General features: G+C 40.8%; 1 protein-coding gene across 5 annotated transcripts in view; it reads left to right on the top strand.

The window, feature by feature from the left end:
- The window catches only part of LOC140848938 (solute carrier family 22 member 15), an 89,909-nt gene that overhangs the window by 33,884 nt on the left and 39,479 nt on the right, over positions 1–16,546 (top strand). For all 5 annotated transcript variants that reach the window (XR_012130269.1, XM_073234385.1, XM_073234387.1 and 2 more), the window contains 4 exons: positions 3,180–3,312; positions 3,980–4,144; positions 9,987–10,116; positions 13,838–14,053. Coding sequence is in view for 4 of the 5 variants with exons in the window: in XM_073234385.1 (XP_073090486.1) it covers positions 3,180–3,312; positions 3,980–4,144; positions 9,987–10,116; positions 13,838–14,053 (644 nt within the window). In the remaining variant the exon portion in view is untranslated. The remainder of the gene's footprint in view (positions 1–3,179; positions 3,313–3,979; positions 4,145–9,986; positions 10,117–13,837; positions 14,054–16,546) is intronic.

The following is a 16,546-nucleotide window of genomic DNA, read 5'->3' as shown; positions in this document are numbered from 1 at the left end:
GATTATAGAGTAGCCAAATTAGTCACTCTTTATTAATCAAGCACAAAACATATGTGTATGAGCCTAAGTCTCTTGACCATATAAACAAACTAGCAAAAATTGAGATACAGGATGATCAACGCTAAAGTTGCAGGCTAGATTTTAAAGGCATGCAAGCAGCAAAACAAACACTAGGACACGTAATGCAAGAACAAATTAAAACAAGCTCTGTGGATTTCAAGGTATTAACAATAAGTACAATTAGGCATTGTTTGTAGGCTATTGTAAGAGAAGGAATATGGCTGTGATAAATGTCCTTCCTTGGCCAACCGGGTATCTAATGTTTGATTCATTTTTTGACCTAGAAAAATGTCATCCTAGGCATTCCTCATGAATTGAAAATTATACCACAGAACTATCCAAATATTCAAAATAAATTTTTTCAAAAAACAGAATTTGACCTTCAAATTCCAGGACCCTTTTCATCTCTTTTTATGTGGAATTTAAAACGTGTTTTCCCTTTCCTTCACAGATCCTTAAGTCAGGACTTCTTAACTTGATTAATCTTTTTTGAAGACTCCAGCTACACTTAATGTAGAGTTTGGTAACTGGAGGTGTTGAACAGGTTGAAGAATTTGGAGTGGGGTGTACTGAAAGAAGTGAGTTGGAGGAGTAGGGGAAGGGGGTGTCAGAGTGAGCAGGCAGTTCAAACTCCAGAGTTTGGAGGTGTCGCAGTGACTGAGGATCACGAAGGCCAGCACAGGGGTGCTTAACCTGAGAACTTAAAGAATATGCCAGTGCCTGAGCCCTACCCCCGTGTCCTCAGGGAGACAGGCTCCTCCCAGCTTTTGACATTCCCATTCTTAATATGTGGCTGTCTTCATCATGGCCCGAGATAGAGCTCCAGCGTTCATAGGGACTTTCTAAACAGTAGGCTAGTAGGAAGGAAGAACGGGCAAAGGGACAATCGGCTGTCTCTTAAGACAAGTTCTGGAAGCTGCCCCGTGATGTTTCTGTTTACATTCTTTGTGCAGAATTTGGCAGTGTGGCCATACCTAATTGGAAGGGAGATTGGGACATGTAGTCTTTAGTCTTGGTAGTCTTATACCTAGCTAAACATTCCATTACTATGGAAGAAAGGAAGAGTACTTATTTCAAAACAAGCTAGTGTCCCAGCCACAGAAGGAGAGTAGATTACAGTCTGATAATGTGATCTTCAGAGAAGCTGATAATTTTGCAGTGTGGTATCTACTCCCACCCCAGGCTCTCAGGTCAATGGGTACAAAAGGAAAAGCAGCCTCCAGCTGACAGTGATCCAACTAACTGAGTGATTTCTTAAGGGGACAACCAAGTTTCAGTTAGGGCAAGAATGGGAAGTACAGAGAAATTAATGATAGTGGGGGTTTTCCTGATGATGATATTACTTCACTACCCGCTGTCATATGTCTTCCTTTTCTCCTAACCAGCATATACTCTGTCATTTTAATAATCACTCCTTTGCAAATCCCCTCAATTCCCTGATGTCTCTCTCTCTCTCTCTGTAGTACTCCTTGGAAATCCCCAACTGTGTGTAAACTCAACACCCTACTTTCTCCTCATAAAATTGATAACTTACAGAGCTCAGGTGTGTATTCAGCGTGGCCTGGCAACCCTGCAGCCTTTCTCTTGAATGGGCCAGGTCCTGACATCTTCCTTAAGGAGCCTGTGTGTCATCTTTCTCCTTAAACTTCAAACTCCCCCTCCACTTCTACTCCCTTCAACTAGTGACCTCACTTGCCATTTCAATGAAAAAGAAATGAAGCCACTGGCAGGAGTTCCTTCACTGCCTGCTTCTGAACCCACATTGCTGCCTTTCTCCCTTCCTCCCCTTTATGGCGGCATCTCCCTGCTTCTGTGGAAGGCTAATCTCTCTACATTGTACACTCAAGCCCATCCCTTCTTGCTTTTCCAAATTCTTTTCTCCTACAAGGATATCTTCTCTCCTGGATCACTGTCATCAACATGCACCTATATTAAAAAGGAGGCCAATAATCTTTGGCCTTACATACCTGTCCCACTACTGTTCCATTTCTTGGTTCTTCACAGCAAAACTTACAGAAACCATTTTTGCACACATCCGCTGCCTGCAATTCCTCAACCTCCTCCAGTTCTTTAACCTTCTCAAATCTGGCTTCTATTCATACTTTACTGAAACTTCCATTTTTAAGTGTCCCTTTGTTTCCAAGAGTAGCACCACATCTCTGTCCTTACCTAAAGCAGTGTTTGACCTCCTTAACTACCTCTTCCTTCCTGAGTCAAATTTCCTCTTGTGTTTGTGACGTCGCATTCCCCCCTTGCTTTTTTTTCTTCCTCTTTAACTCCTATGTATGAGTTTTCTGTAATGGTTCTTTTCTACGAATTATATTTTATTTTCGCCTTTTAATGTATCTCATGTCAAGTTAATTTTTAGACCAGTGAGAAGAATTTTGAAGGTTAGAGGAAGAATTTTCCTCCTGAGCAGGTTTATGCATGTCGTAGCTTTTTAGAATTTCCTTCCTTTTTAAGGTTGCATAATGTTCCAAGTATGTATACACCATATTTGTTTATCCATTCATCTATGGATGGATGTTTGGGTTGACTCCGCATTTTGGCTACTGTGAAGAATGCCACTATGAACATTATTTGTTTGAATCTCTGCTTACAATTCTAAGCATGTACCCAGAAGTAAACCCAGAATTACTTTAGGTTTAATTTTTTGGGGAAAATACTCAAGGGATTTAAAAACCCACTAACCTATTGGAGAAAAGGACTGTTCATTTATTGCTTTATATACACATATAGTATGTGAATGTCAGAGAAGTGGAAGTGAATCACATGCAGCTTCTTTCAAGAAATGCAGGAGGCTGGGATGAGGACCTTAGTCAACAGATGCATGAATAAAATTAGCAATTATATATTGTGTTCAGTACTGTGTAGTAAGATGTGTATAGAGTACTCTGAAAGCACCTTACAATAATAATGTTATCTAGTGTCTCTGAAGGCAAAATCTCCTTGGATGTTGTCCAAGATGGATGCTTTACCAAATTCTGCTAATAGGGTAATAGAGTAGAGAAGTTCCAGTGCACACGTTTTTGTTATACATTTAGTTTTTTAATAGCCAACACAATCCATCTGTCTTCCTTGTGATCTAAATGTTTCTCTTTTGTTTTCTCTTCCTCCAGTGGTTTTTAATTGCCAACAGATCCTACAAAGTCAGTGCAGCAAGCTCTTTTTTCTTCAGTGGTGTGTTCGTGGGTGTTTTCTCTTTCGGTCAGCTTTCAGATCGCTTTGGGAGGAAAAAAGTCTATCTCACAGGTAATCTATTAGTGTGTTCATGAACTGACTAAGAGAACTTTTTTCCTTATAAAGAAATCAGAAAAATCAGGGGACAAAAATAAGAAGACTGTTTCTTTAAGGTTCTCAGGGAATTGCCACAGGGACACAGAACTGATGTTCGTGCTGCTCTCAAGAGGCCGTACTGCAGCCACAGCTGATTCTGGCCAAGCATTCTAGAGCGTACCTGGCATTTGTATTGTAAGCTTCTCAAAGATGATGTTGCTTTCCGCACCCTCCCCCCCCAAATTCTAAGTTATATTTCTAAGGTATACAAAGATTGAGACAGTCTACTGGATCCATTTCCTTAACATCTTGTGTGTTGATTTCATTTCAGATGAGCTGCACAGGATCAACACAGTGCTCTTGACAAGTCAAGTATGAGCTAGGGTTTTTCAATTTCCAGCATTATTGTGAATAATTGAAAACTGTGTGGTTGACAGAAATCAACTTGTAACAAATAAAGAAAACCTTAGTTTTTCCTTTCTGTTTTTTAAGAGAAACTGCTTAAAAAAGAAAAGAAAAGAAACAGCTCAGAAAATTTTAAGTTTACAAAGATTAATCTTCACAGATTAATAAACACAATTTACTACTTTCATCAAATGCTGTTTTGCTTCTGGATTATTGACTATTGTTCCTCTCTTTCTAGGTTTTGCCCTTGACATCTTATTTGCTATTGCAAATGGATTTTCCCCCTCCTATGAGTTCTTTGCAATAACTCGCTTCCTGGTGGGTATGATGAATGGAGGAATGTCACTGGTGGCCTTTGTCTTGCTAAACGAATGTGTGGGCACCACCTACTGGGCACTCGCAGGTACTGCTTAATTTCATGCAGATATACAGGTCTATCTGTTCCAGAAAACCTTGTAGGCAACCACTTTAACCCTGAATCTGACAATGCATGTGGACTTGAGGCACTCTGTCCAGTCACTAGATTTGCTTTCCTGAGTTTTTCTGGTATGACCTTGAATATATTCCTCTGTAGAAAGCCACCCCTGGGGCCTGCTTCACAGATGGTGTGCCTGCCCTCCATCTCACAGATTGCCTACAGGTTATTGTGAGTGGGTCAGTTTCCTCAGAAGGGCACTGTCTGCTTTTCACCTTATACTGAAAAATAGTGCAGAGATAGGAAATACTAGAAACTCCTTTCTGTGAGCTTTCTTCTTATATTTTACTAAATTCTTATCTCATAGACCTTTCTGGTTTCTTCAAGTTGGTAGATAACACTATCATAGTGTTTCTTTACTGATGTCTAAGTTCCAAAATTGAGGGAATATTCTGTTTTATTTTTAACCATCCCATCATCTCAAGAACTACATTGTAGTAAAATCAATAATTTTAAAAGGTCATTTGACTTGAAATAATGTCTTGGGAGAGTGACTGCATCTGAGACTCCACTTTGTGGGCTATAGGTTTGCAGTGACAACTTTTTGTTTGTTTTGCATTTCATTCATGTGACAATTATTGAGTACTATTGAAATTCTTGTACTAATATGGGAAACAAGTTGACCATGTGACCAATAGAAATGTGTCTGAAGGTGGGTATGTAGGAGAGAGCGCCATTTCTTTAGAACTAATGCACAGTACCAGCTACCTACCATTTGCTGAGCATGTGTTATGTGCTAGGTATCTCAGTAGGCATTTAGCACATTATCTGTAATATTCTCAGAGTTTACAAGTTAAGAATTTCTAACTTCATTTTATGAATGAGGAAGCTAAGCCCCTAAAAGGTGAGGTGATGCACGTGTTTTCACGTAGCTGATAACTGACAGGACTAGGATGGCAACCTGGGTCTGCCTGGTACCCAAGGTCACATCTTTCCTGCTGTTTTCTGACAACTCTTCTCCTGGTACTTCATTATGTCACCTCACATGAATGCTGGCCTGGTCAGTCCATTCTTTCTCACCAATGTTGTTTTTGAAGTTGATGAGGGCTAATGTACTGAGCTGAAGACAAAGGCTAAATAATATAGACTCCTGCTCTTGTTTGTATGTTTACAGAACTACTGTCTCAGCTAAAGGGTGTGTAGGTTGGAAAACTTAGGACCAGGCTGGCGGGCAAGACACAGCAACTCCATCCTAACAAGGCTGGCTTCCTGCCCACATCTCGCATGGTGCTTTATGACTCGCTTTGTGTACAGCAGCTCCCAAACCTTTTGGGGCAGGCTGCGTTTTTCTTAGCCCAGCTCCTAAGCTCAGACCAGTGAGAAAACTTCCTCTGAGTCTTCAGTTTGTATTGACACTTCAATACCATTTTTTCAAGTAGTGGGCTCAAACTTGCTGGGACTTTTCTAGAAATTAGTAATGATGGCAATCATGACCACCCACTTCATTCAGGGAAGACCCGCAAGCAGTCTCCCCTGTGAGCTTGGCTTCTCTGAAGTCCTAAATCTTGCTCATCTAGAGCCTAATGAGGACCTATTTTTCATGTACCTAGCACATTCCTCTATGAAAATATTAACATTTGAGTTTAGTTGTTCCATGAAGATGCTTCTTTACAAAAGACGTACACTGTCCCCGACCCTGCTAGATTATTTAGGATTATTCCTGTCCTGCTGCCTGTGATGAGCTAAAGAAAGACTTTCTGGTCTCTTACTCCCTTGTCAGTCACCTATAGCCAGTGAAGAGACTCCTATTAAAGTGCTTGGACCTCCCATTCTTGTCCTTGAAACTGAATTAAATGAGGCCTTTAAAATTTCTGTAGCAAAAAAAAAAAAGGTTGAAAGGAAAAAAATTGTAACAGAGGAACCAGACGGTTGCCCAGAATGTGAAGTTGAGAGAGAGAGTGAGAGATTCTCTGAAGGCCCGTGCGCTGGGCCGCACCTGAGACACAGGTGCGATTCAGGTGGCACCAGTCCCTCTGCTGCGGGGGTTTCCCTCTTTCCTCTCCCACATGCCCTCTCTGCCCCAGAGGTTTGTCCTTGGCCTTTCTTCTCAAGCTGGTTTTTCTCTGGTACAAGGTGATGCACTCCTGTGGCTTCAGATATGCTAATGAGCTGCCAGAAGGGGAAACCTGTGGTGCAGGAGGGGATTAATTGGAAGTAGCCTAATTATTTAGCAGTAAAAAGAAATTGAAAAATTATGCTTGAGTACAAAATGATTGCATGATTTATAAAATGCTAGTAAAATATGTACAAAAAAGTGTAAGTACAAACTGAAAATATCCATTTTTGTCCAATTTGCAATAAATAAAAAAAAATGCTGAATTATGAAATTTTTATATTAATGCTTATTGTTTAATTACTTTCTTATATTAATATCTATAACCAAAAAAAATTGGTGTTCATGACCAAAAAAAAGAAATCAAGAAATCTGTACAAGTCAAACAGAAAGAATACTGCTAGTCTTACCACCTAGTGGCCACTGCGACGTGTCCTTCCAGAGCTTGTCCTTCGCATATCTGTTCCACAACATCCGTTTACCAAACAGACCCTGCCATGTGGTGGCCACTGCATTTTTAGGCATTCAGGATTAAAGGGTAGACAAGACAGGGGTGGGGTAGCAAAGGTCCATGCTCTCGTGGAGCTTATGTTTTAATAAGGAAAGGCAGAACAAATATGGGGTAATTTCAGAAAATTGCAAGTACAGTGAAGAACAATTAAACAATGTAATGGACCAAACAATAATTGTGGGGGATAGTTACTTTAGTAGGGTAGTTACAGAAAAACCTCTATATAGGTGTTTGAGCTAAGATGTGAATGCTGAAAACAACTTTGGCATGTGAGGTTCTGGTTCTGGAAGAACATTTAGCCAGGTGGAATAGCAAGAACCAAGGCCCTGCGGCAGGAAAGAGCTTCTTTGAGGGACTGGAAGGGTGCCTGTGGCTGCAGTGTGGAGTCAGGGAGAGAGAGAGGAGAGAGCAAGTTGGAGCAACCAGATGATGTAGGGCCCACAGTAAGCCAAAGGGGGGATTTGGGTTTTTTTTTTATTTTTGGTGGGGGGATTTGTTTTTGTTTGATGTTCAGTGGGAAGCCAGTGGGAGAACTAAATACAGGAGTGATAGGATCTTATATATAGAACATGACTCTGGTAGGTGTGTGGAATGGGTCACAGAAGAGCAGAAGTAGAAATTGAGGGATCATTCAGGAGGCTGTTTTGGTTGCCCCCGTGAAGCACAGTGGTGGGTTAGACAAGGTGAGGGCAGTGGAGGCAGAGGGGAGCAGACGCATTTGACCTGGATTTGGGTTGGAGCATGACTTGCTAAAGGATAAGAGCCAGGAGAGAAGAGGGAATCAAGGAGACTTCATGGCTTTGCTTGAAAACTGGATGGATTGATGGTACCATTTACAGAAGTGAAGTCACAGCTTTGTACTATTTCCTGACCAGCTGAAATTTAGCTTTTATTAGTGCAAACTGAGCAGCAATAGTAGCAGACTTGAAATTAAAATAAGCAGAAAAGAAATCTGAAAAACAAGATAAATACATACAGGCCCATAAACAGTTACAAAACCACCGCTGGTACTCCAGATCACATCTTCATCTCAACATCTTAACCTTCTTGTCATTTCCAGGCACACAGGTACAGCTTCTTGCTGGACATTAGATATGAATGTCTATTGGCCCCTCAAAAAAAAATTATTGCTTTTGAAAACCTAACAACTCTGTCATCTCCAGGGACCTCTGCTTGTGGTAATGCCATCACAGTACTTAAGGTTATTAAACTAGATACATTTGAATCATTTCCTTTTGTTCATCATATCTAATTGATACCAAGACTTACTGATTGTAAGTGACAGAGTCAACTCTGATGAGCTTACATATTGCAAATCATTTGGTTAACCTGACTGAACTGCTGAGGACCAAGGCTTCAGAGAGGTCCAGAACCAGGAAGTCAGATGCTTTGCGTCTCTACTCCCCATCCTCTCTCAGAAGCTTCGTCTGCTCAGTCAGGGAGGGGACCCAGCAGCTTTCAGGTCGCATCACCAAGGCCAGTATTTAAAATCCTGGGTGAGAGCTATGAATGGTGCAGCTGGGGGTCACTGCAGTTAGGCAAAGTATGATTGGCAGCCCCTGCCTGAAGTACAAGGATGAAGTAGGACAGATCCCCTCTCTAGAAAAGGAATTAGATAGGAGTGATGGTAGACAATATTTTGTAACAGATACCACAGGAGGCACAAGATGGCTTTGGGGGGAAGGTTAATAGATATAATGGACAATACTCAATTATAGTAGAACAATATAATCAACATTTGTGTAGCATGCATTATTTCATCTGACCCTAACATCTACCCTTTGGGGTAGGTATTGTCTCACTGATGAGTAACCAGGTTCAAATCATATTTAATGATTTGCCCGAGGTCGCACAGCAGCATGTGGTGGAACTAGGGTCTGAAAGTGGTCCCTCTGAAACAGTCCCAACCTGGGGGCTGTCTTTTTCCTACATCGCTGTCAGTGGACACTGAATGCTCAGAACTGTTGTGAACAAGGACAAAAAGCCTACTCTTGGAAGCCAGCTGCTATCTGATGTACTATAATTAATCTGTCATAGCTATTGATTATCTTAAATTTCCAGGGAAATCACCCTGTCCCCCATTCCCTTACTTATCAGACCACATGTTCTGGTTGGTGGTCTGAGCACACTGAACATGCTGCCACCTCAGTTCTCCTTTTTGCTTCCCCCATTTCCTCACTAGGGCAAAGAGTATCCAAGTAATTGTTGTTATAGATTTATAATTATGGAAAAGAATAGAAGAGAACATTTATTTTATAAGGTCATTGTAGAAAATTCTTATCACAAGATCAACAGAGTCCTTTCGTAATGGGATGCCCACCTTTCCCTCAAAAGGTGGAGAGAGAGGAATGGTACAGCATGCAGGCTCCCCAGTCAGACCAACCAGGATGTGATCCCGCTGCCACTTGCAACTCCTTGCCCTAACCTCTCTGAGCTATTTCCTGACTTTGTATATGGCCAATAATGGTATCTGCTTTATAGGACAATGTATGTAAAAGACTGTGCTTAGTAAACACTAGCTATTGCCCCTGCTAATAGCAATAGTAGCAAACCTGGAAAGTGTGTCAGAGGTATAGAATTTGTAGGCATATTGGATATGCCAGTGGATTTAATACCCATTTCAGTATTTATTTCAAAAGACATAGGTTTCTTAACAATCCCACGGTTGATTTTTTTTCTGTCAGGTTGCTGGCAAAAATCCATGCCTCATGGAGCTTATATTCTATGGAGGAGAGACAGACAGGAAACAAATACATATAAAATATTATATATCCAATGGTAATAAATTCAGTAGGGAAGAGAAGTAGGGAGAACTGCGGAGTAGGATGTTATTTAAGATAAGCATTTCAGGCACAGCCTCTGTGATAAAGATGAAGTAATGCAATAACCTAGTGACCTAAGAGCCTTACTGCCATACAGCAAAAAATATTTCTAAGCTTCAGCATGTGTTCATGTTGGTACAGCATTCAATGCAGAAAGTATTTGCACAAACCCTGAAAATTCATTTTGGCTACATGTTTGTTTTTGGCATTTGTCCTTCTTCCTTGCCCACTAATTTGCTGACTCTCTTATGTTTTTGTCATCTGGTGCTTGATATTTGTGTAGGTTTTTCTTTTCTGCTGAAGGCAATGGCTCTGTGACAGGGGCTGGAAATGATGGTGCAGACAGTGCCCTCTCCAGTAACAGCTCTCCTTTCCCTGCATTAGGATCGATTGGTGGCCTCTTCTTTGCAGTTGGCATCGCCCAGTATGCCCTACTGGGTTACTTCATCCGCTCCTGGAGGACCCTAGCCGTTCTGGTTAACCTGCAGGGAACAGTGGTCTTTCTCTTATCTTTGTAAGTAGTTAATTTAATAAGCAAAAGGAATGTCTTAAGAGGATGTGGGTCAATGAGTGGCGTTATTCCCTTTCAGGAGTTTCCCTGAACTGACTTTGGTGAAAAACTAAATTCCACAAGTGCTCCAGTGCTTGGCAGCTGCTGGAAACAGAGATGCTTAACTAATTCAGAGTGCAGGTATCCCTCATTTAAAGTAACCTCTCAATACACTGCATTTTAACCTTCAAATTGTTGATGTAAGGTGCCAATTTCTTTTTTAACAGAATGCCTCAAGCTTAAAGAACTTTAGGCTAGTGAGATCATGTGCTAGGTATGCAACTGAGGTTTGATGTTTTAGGATAGTCATCATATTGACTATGTAGTGGCAACAATTCATCCTACAGATGAGGACCACTTCAGGGCGTCTTAATGTGGGTGCAGAAAGAATCTCAGATACAGGAAAAGTCCTGAGAATGCCTGGGCTCTAGCAGTAAAAGGATAATCCCCTGGTCAGGTCAGGGTTCTACAACTTGCTCAAATGTCACACCAGGCTGCTATAAATGCTGTAAGGCAAGACTCCACCTGGGCATTTCAATCACAGAATCTTTGAAAGAAATAAAATTTTCAGCCAATAATACCAGGTTTCTTCTGTGCCATAAAGTAAGGAATACCTGTAGTAGAATTTTCACTCAGAGTTTTAATTTAGCAGTTCTTTATTCAAGTTCTACTAATGGAGATTTGGTGAGGACTGCACTGCCATTCGTTTTTCATACTCTCTTTGAAACTAGGAGAATTAAGTACAAAAATGAATATAATAGAGTTAACCCATATTTAAGAAAGCAAAATGTATTAAATATATTTAATTATGTGATTTAGAGTGAAATTACTTTAGTAGAAAGGGAATCTAACAATATTTTATTAGTTTGTGTCTTGTAATTTTTGGAATAAATGGGTACCTTGTATAGTCCTTGAGTTAATAAGCATTCTTGTAAATATTGGTAGATACATGAATGTTCTCTTAAATATTTAATAAACCTCATAGTTCTCAATCAAATATGGCCCTCATCTTTTGTTCAGTAGTAGAGTGAGTTTGATGGATGGTCCAAGCCATTCTGCATTTCTTTTTCTGAATGTGTAGCCTGAGTTTGTCAATGCCTAGGACTAGGTGGGAAATATGCAGTGGGAAATGAACTCAGGTCATGAGAAATAGGAAACAGAAAAAAGCGTGTAAAATTACAATAATTTATTCCACTAGGCCTAGAATGTACAGCTTCTCACAGTTGGCCTCCAATTTATCTTTCCTGATCTCCTCACATCTCACTTCCCATACCCATACCCTTGGTGTTCCAGGCACACCGAGCTGCCTATTGGTTCCAGTATACATCTTAATCTTGTCTGCTTCTGTGCCTCCTACTCGATGCTGCGTTTGCCCTTTCAGTGGTCTTCTCTCCATTTCTTCTTCCTTAATAACAGCCTTCCAGTTTGCCCAAATGCCAGTCTTTGCAAATTTGTCTTGATTGGACCTCCAGCTACAGGTCACTCTCTTTTCTGAATTCTATAGCACTTCACCGTCATCTTCGATGGCCCTCTTATTTCTGCCTCAGACTGGAGCCCAGCTCTCCTCATACACCATGAGCTCCCTGACAGCAGCAGGCTCTCTCCTCGGTTACATGTCCCCCGGCACCAAAACCCAGAGCCTTCTACACAGTAGGAGGCCCTTCATATCCACTGGACTGATGGCAGCACAAAAACACTCGGAATTAGCTTTCAGAATTAGCCATCAGCAACATAAGGAAAAGTCACATTATCTAAGTCATACCTTGTTTTTTTGTTTTACTAGAAACATTATTAGCTGAAATTCTTAGCTCAATTCACAGTTCTTTAATTTGAATAGTTTTGTTTTAAAAATCACTGCCCCATTAATTTACAAAGGTTTCTACTTTTTAGGAAGTTCATAGAACATTTCTGAGTAGAGGCAACACTGTCAAATTAGCAATGTAGCTTCTGAAGGCTGCCAGGGCAGCATGCAGAGGACAGCAAGTGCTTTTTCTTTCAAAAACATGTCTTACTGTTTGGTATGCAAAATCTGCCTGTGTTAGAATTTCTATTCCCAGATCCTCCAATTGACAGCCAGGTGAACCTTCATAGCAGTAACCTTATTGGCTTCTCAAAATACAGAGAAATATCAGGTCCTATGTTTACATAATCAAGATAAACCCTTTCTCAAGTATCAAATATTATATAGGAAAATGACTTACCAAGTTTTAAAAGTAATTTTTATTGCTTATAAACTGCTCTGCAAAGACAGAGAAGTTTATGGAGAGGGAGAAATGATTTAAATTACCCAAAGAGAATGACCTAATATTTTGGCTATTTCCTTATTGTCTTTTTCTCTCTCCTTACAGTCTTCCTCAGTTTTAACTTTTGTTATGATGACTTCCTAGTATCTCACTTGTTTTTCTATTTCAAGTGGACTCTCTATATTCATCCCAATAGTCTTCTTTTATGTTGTTTATATTTGTATTTAGACTGCATCAGGTGTTTTGCATAGCACCTCATGTGCAGCCCTGTGGATAGGGCCAGTTGGTCCAACCGATGACTGGCAGACCTAATGTCCAACAGGACAATATTTTACTTGATTATTTATTTGTGTATCAGTGGCAATGGAGAAGTAAATAAAGGGATCTTTCACAATGTTATAGAAGGCCTTTGTTCTTGCTTTTGTTGACAAATGTTGTGTGAATATTCTCTCCCTGGTAGCAAAATTCCTAGGAAAAGTTCTGCCTTTACATTTCTATTGTCTTTTCTTTTCGTCACCTATTACATTGTATGGTACAAACAAAATGAACATGTTCAGTAAATGCTTATTCACTGACTAGCTGTCTATGAGTTCCAAATTCTGTAATGTTTGTTGCCAATCCACTGTCCATGCAAAGCATGGCAAATTCTAAAAGGCATCTTCAATAGCCAATGTTATTTATACAAAATGCATTTTAAGCAAATAATATCAAATTAAATCAAAAGGCACTTGATGTTGTGTTTAGTAAACAAGACTTCTAGGTTCTGCCAAACTTTGTCTTTGAAAAGTTCTCTAAGTATGTATAGTGTGAAGAGGAGAAAGTAGACATAATAATCCAAGTCTTGAAACTGTTGGAAGATATCAGTGGGGATATAAATGTTCAATACTTTATAGGTCTATTAGGAAATAACTGTTGTTTTTATAACTGGAATTAACCGGAAAATACCTTAGTTCTTTAAGGTCTTGAGGGTTCAGGAATAACCTTAGGACATATTGAAGCAAGTATGTCAGCTGATTGAAGCATTTTGAAGTAGTAAACACGCAAAAGTAGTTAAGATGTGATAAACCTTTTTAATTTTTATATGTAGTCTCAAAATAACCCCTCTCCTTAATAGTGTATCACTGTATTAAACACTTCTTTAAAATTTATTTTTTCTGAAAAGATAATAAAGATTTTTATCTTCTCTGTGAGGCTTTTTTAGAACTTAAAAAACCTACTATCTCTACAGTATTATTCTAACAACACTTGGCTATGATTTAGAGCTGAATCTCTAATCCATGCTTTATTAAGAATTTGTATGATATAATACAATTGTATTGTATATAAACCCAACATGGAATCGGGTTGTGGTGAGGGAATTCCCTTACTGTGTAGGTGAACTGTCTCCTTCTTGTGCACATACGCCTATATGAATATACAGCCTTCAATGACATCTCTTTCAGATTCGTTCCTGAATCACCTCGTTGGTTATACTCCCAGGGTCGGCTGAGTGAGGCTGAAGCAGCTCTGCACCTCATTGCTAAGAGGAACCGCAGGCTCAAGTGTACGTTCTCGCTAACACATCCAGCCAACAGGAATTGTAAGGAGAGGGGAAGTTGCCTGGACCTGTTCCGTTCCCGGATCCTTCTGGGGCACACCCTGACCCTGATGTGCATCTGGTAATTATATCTAAGGGGATTTTGTTGGTCTTCAGCTCAGGTTGCCAGAGGTCTATTGACAGCTATGTTCCTTCTTCAGGGTTACAGAAAATGTTACATCTTTTGTCAGCATGTGGTGGTTTTCACAGGAACAAGGCACTTCCCCCTTGGCGCCTGGGGCTGTGTTCCCCTCTGCTTTCCCAGTACTCTTCCTTCCAGGGAGGGAATGGTGGTGCCTGACAGCAAGTAAGTAGTAGTAGACATCAGGAACACATCTTTGCTCAGGAGGCATTTAATGTAAATAGAAATCCCCCGTCTCCCCCCACAAAAAAACAAGCAAGCATGCCAGAAACAGACGTTTCTAAATAGGACTTTAGAAATACCTAGCTTTGTTTTTGGCACCAAGCAGTTGGAGAGCACATTCTAACTGCACTTTGCATGGTGTTCCCACTCGCTCACTGACGGGGGTAGGCTAGGTAATGTCCTGTGTGCAGATGGGATCCCACAGTGTGAACTGATGGACTCAAAGCCAGTATGCAAATCAGTGAATGAACCGATTAGCACTCTCTGAACCTGATTTTTTAGTTGGGTTTATCATAATCTCCCTCCCAGAATGCTCCCAGTATTAGTGTAAATTACATTGAATGGTTCAAGATTTTTTTTTTACCTGATTTTAAAATATTTTATTACATAATCTTTTCATGGCACCATCAGGAGTAACAGAAAACGTTATTCTCAATTCCTGACCACATCCTGAAAAATATACACTTGTATTTATATATTTATATCAATACTCCACCCCTATCCCATAATCCCACCACCTATTGTAGGTCTTTTGCTTAAAGCAAGAAACTATTCTCTCAGGTAAGAAAATATATATGGAAGCTAAATGAAGTAATGATTATTAGATTGAGAAGGGACAGCTTGATCATGGGGGCCAGGAGGAAGGGAAGTCCAGGCTAGGCAGGGTGCATCACTGGGGTCCAGGAGAGGAGGAGGACAGTGTATAAAAAGGCAGCATCAGGTAGGTAGACTCTGGTGTCCTTGGTCCATTAGGAGATGGCTTTTGCCTTAGGAAGGAAGGCTTCCCAGTACTTTGCCAGCTGCTGCTGTGAATACAGGAGTGTCTCAAGGTACTTGATCACGTGATTTTTGAAGTCCTTGGATTTCTCCTTCTCAAATTGTATGACTTCTTTTCGGACCACAGTTGAAATCCTTTTGAAGTCCCTTTCATACTGAATCACCTGAGACTCGCACCCTACAATCTCATCCTTAGCCTGCTGCAGCGTGTCAGGCTTGCTGGCCCACAGCAGGCAAGCCTCAGCCTCCCGCTTCTTCTGCAGTGTGGCTTGAGCGCCCTGCCAGCACTGCCATGTCTTCATGTGCTCGTCGAAGGCAGCGCAGACTATGGCCAAGTGGAGAATGTAGTCACTCAGGAGCTCGGCAAGGAGAAAGAAGTCACTGGTGGCCTGTTCCTGGTGGAGCTGCTCAATATTTTCTTCCACCTCAGCCAGTTGGGAGAGTGCCTGTGACGGCGCTGTGCTGTCCTCGGAGCTCCCAGGCATGGCTAGATGCTTTGCAGACTAGGCTGCTGTGTTCAGCATTAGCTCTTTCCTATGGTTGACTAGAGTGAAGAGTGAAGTTGTGAAAAGGGGAGAAATGCATGGGTAATACTTATGATTTGTGAAGTACACATGTGTTTTAAATCTACATTCTGTTAGGATGCCAATGTTGTCTGGTCCAGTATTGGGTGTGAACATCGTATTTATTGGCTTAAAGGACTGTTGTGCTATGGTTTGTACATATTTGCCATGAAGGCTGAGTGGAAACCTACATTTTCATGTGGGGATAAAGAAGAGTAAGTTTACATGAAAGTGGTCTTATATGTAAAGCTGAAAAGAACCACAGATTCAGAACAGGAAGCTCTGAGGTCATTTTTCTACATCATGATTGTCTTTTCCTACTCAGACAAGCACTGGCTGCCACCTGGATGGTCAGGGACCAGGTCACACCAACCACTACCTTCCCCACTGAGCCAGCACAGTGCTGGACTGTCACGGATGCAGAATAAATGGTGAACCAGGGACACGAGCTTGGTGGCATGGAGATCAAGGGAACCTTTAAAAGCCTAACCTGGCAACCGCACAGGAGCTACTAATTTGGGCCCTACCTGTTGCAAAAACCACACAGAGCCCCACAGAGCTGTGCTTTCTCCTGCCCTGTGGGCAGCTAGCCACAGCCTCTGCCTGGAAGGGTGTGCCCACTTCTTGGCGATTACTTCTTCTTATCCAGTTTGTATTTTTTCGAGGAATATTAATTTGTGATTTCTGGCCTTCAGGGGACAAAAAATATACAAACAAATAAACTAGACTTAGAGCCAGGGAGGATGTCCCTGTTTATTTTATATCTTACACAGCCAAAAGAGCTCTTCTCAAATAAACTTCTTCCCCCTGGGCTTAGAATGTTAAAATAATGATAATAGAGACAATATCACTCCACATACTACTGTTCTTT

The sequence above is a fragment of the Manis javanica genome, chromosome 4, assembly GCF_040802235.1.
Source record: "Manis javanica isolate MJ-LG chromosome 4, MJ_LKY, whole genome shotgun sequence".
NCBI lineage: Eukaryota > Metazoa > Chordata > Mammalia > Pholidota > Manidae > Manis > Manis javanica.
This window is presented reverse-complemented; position numbering and strand designations above follow the sequence as displayed.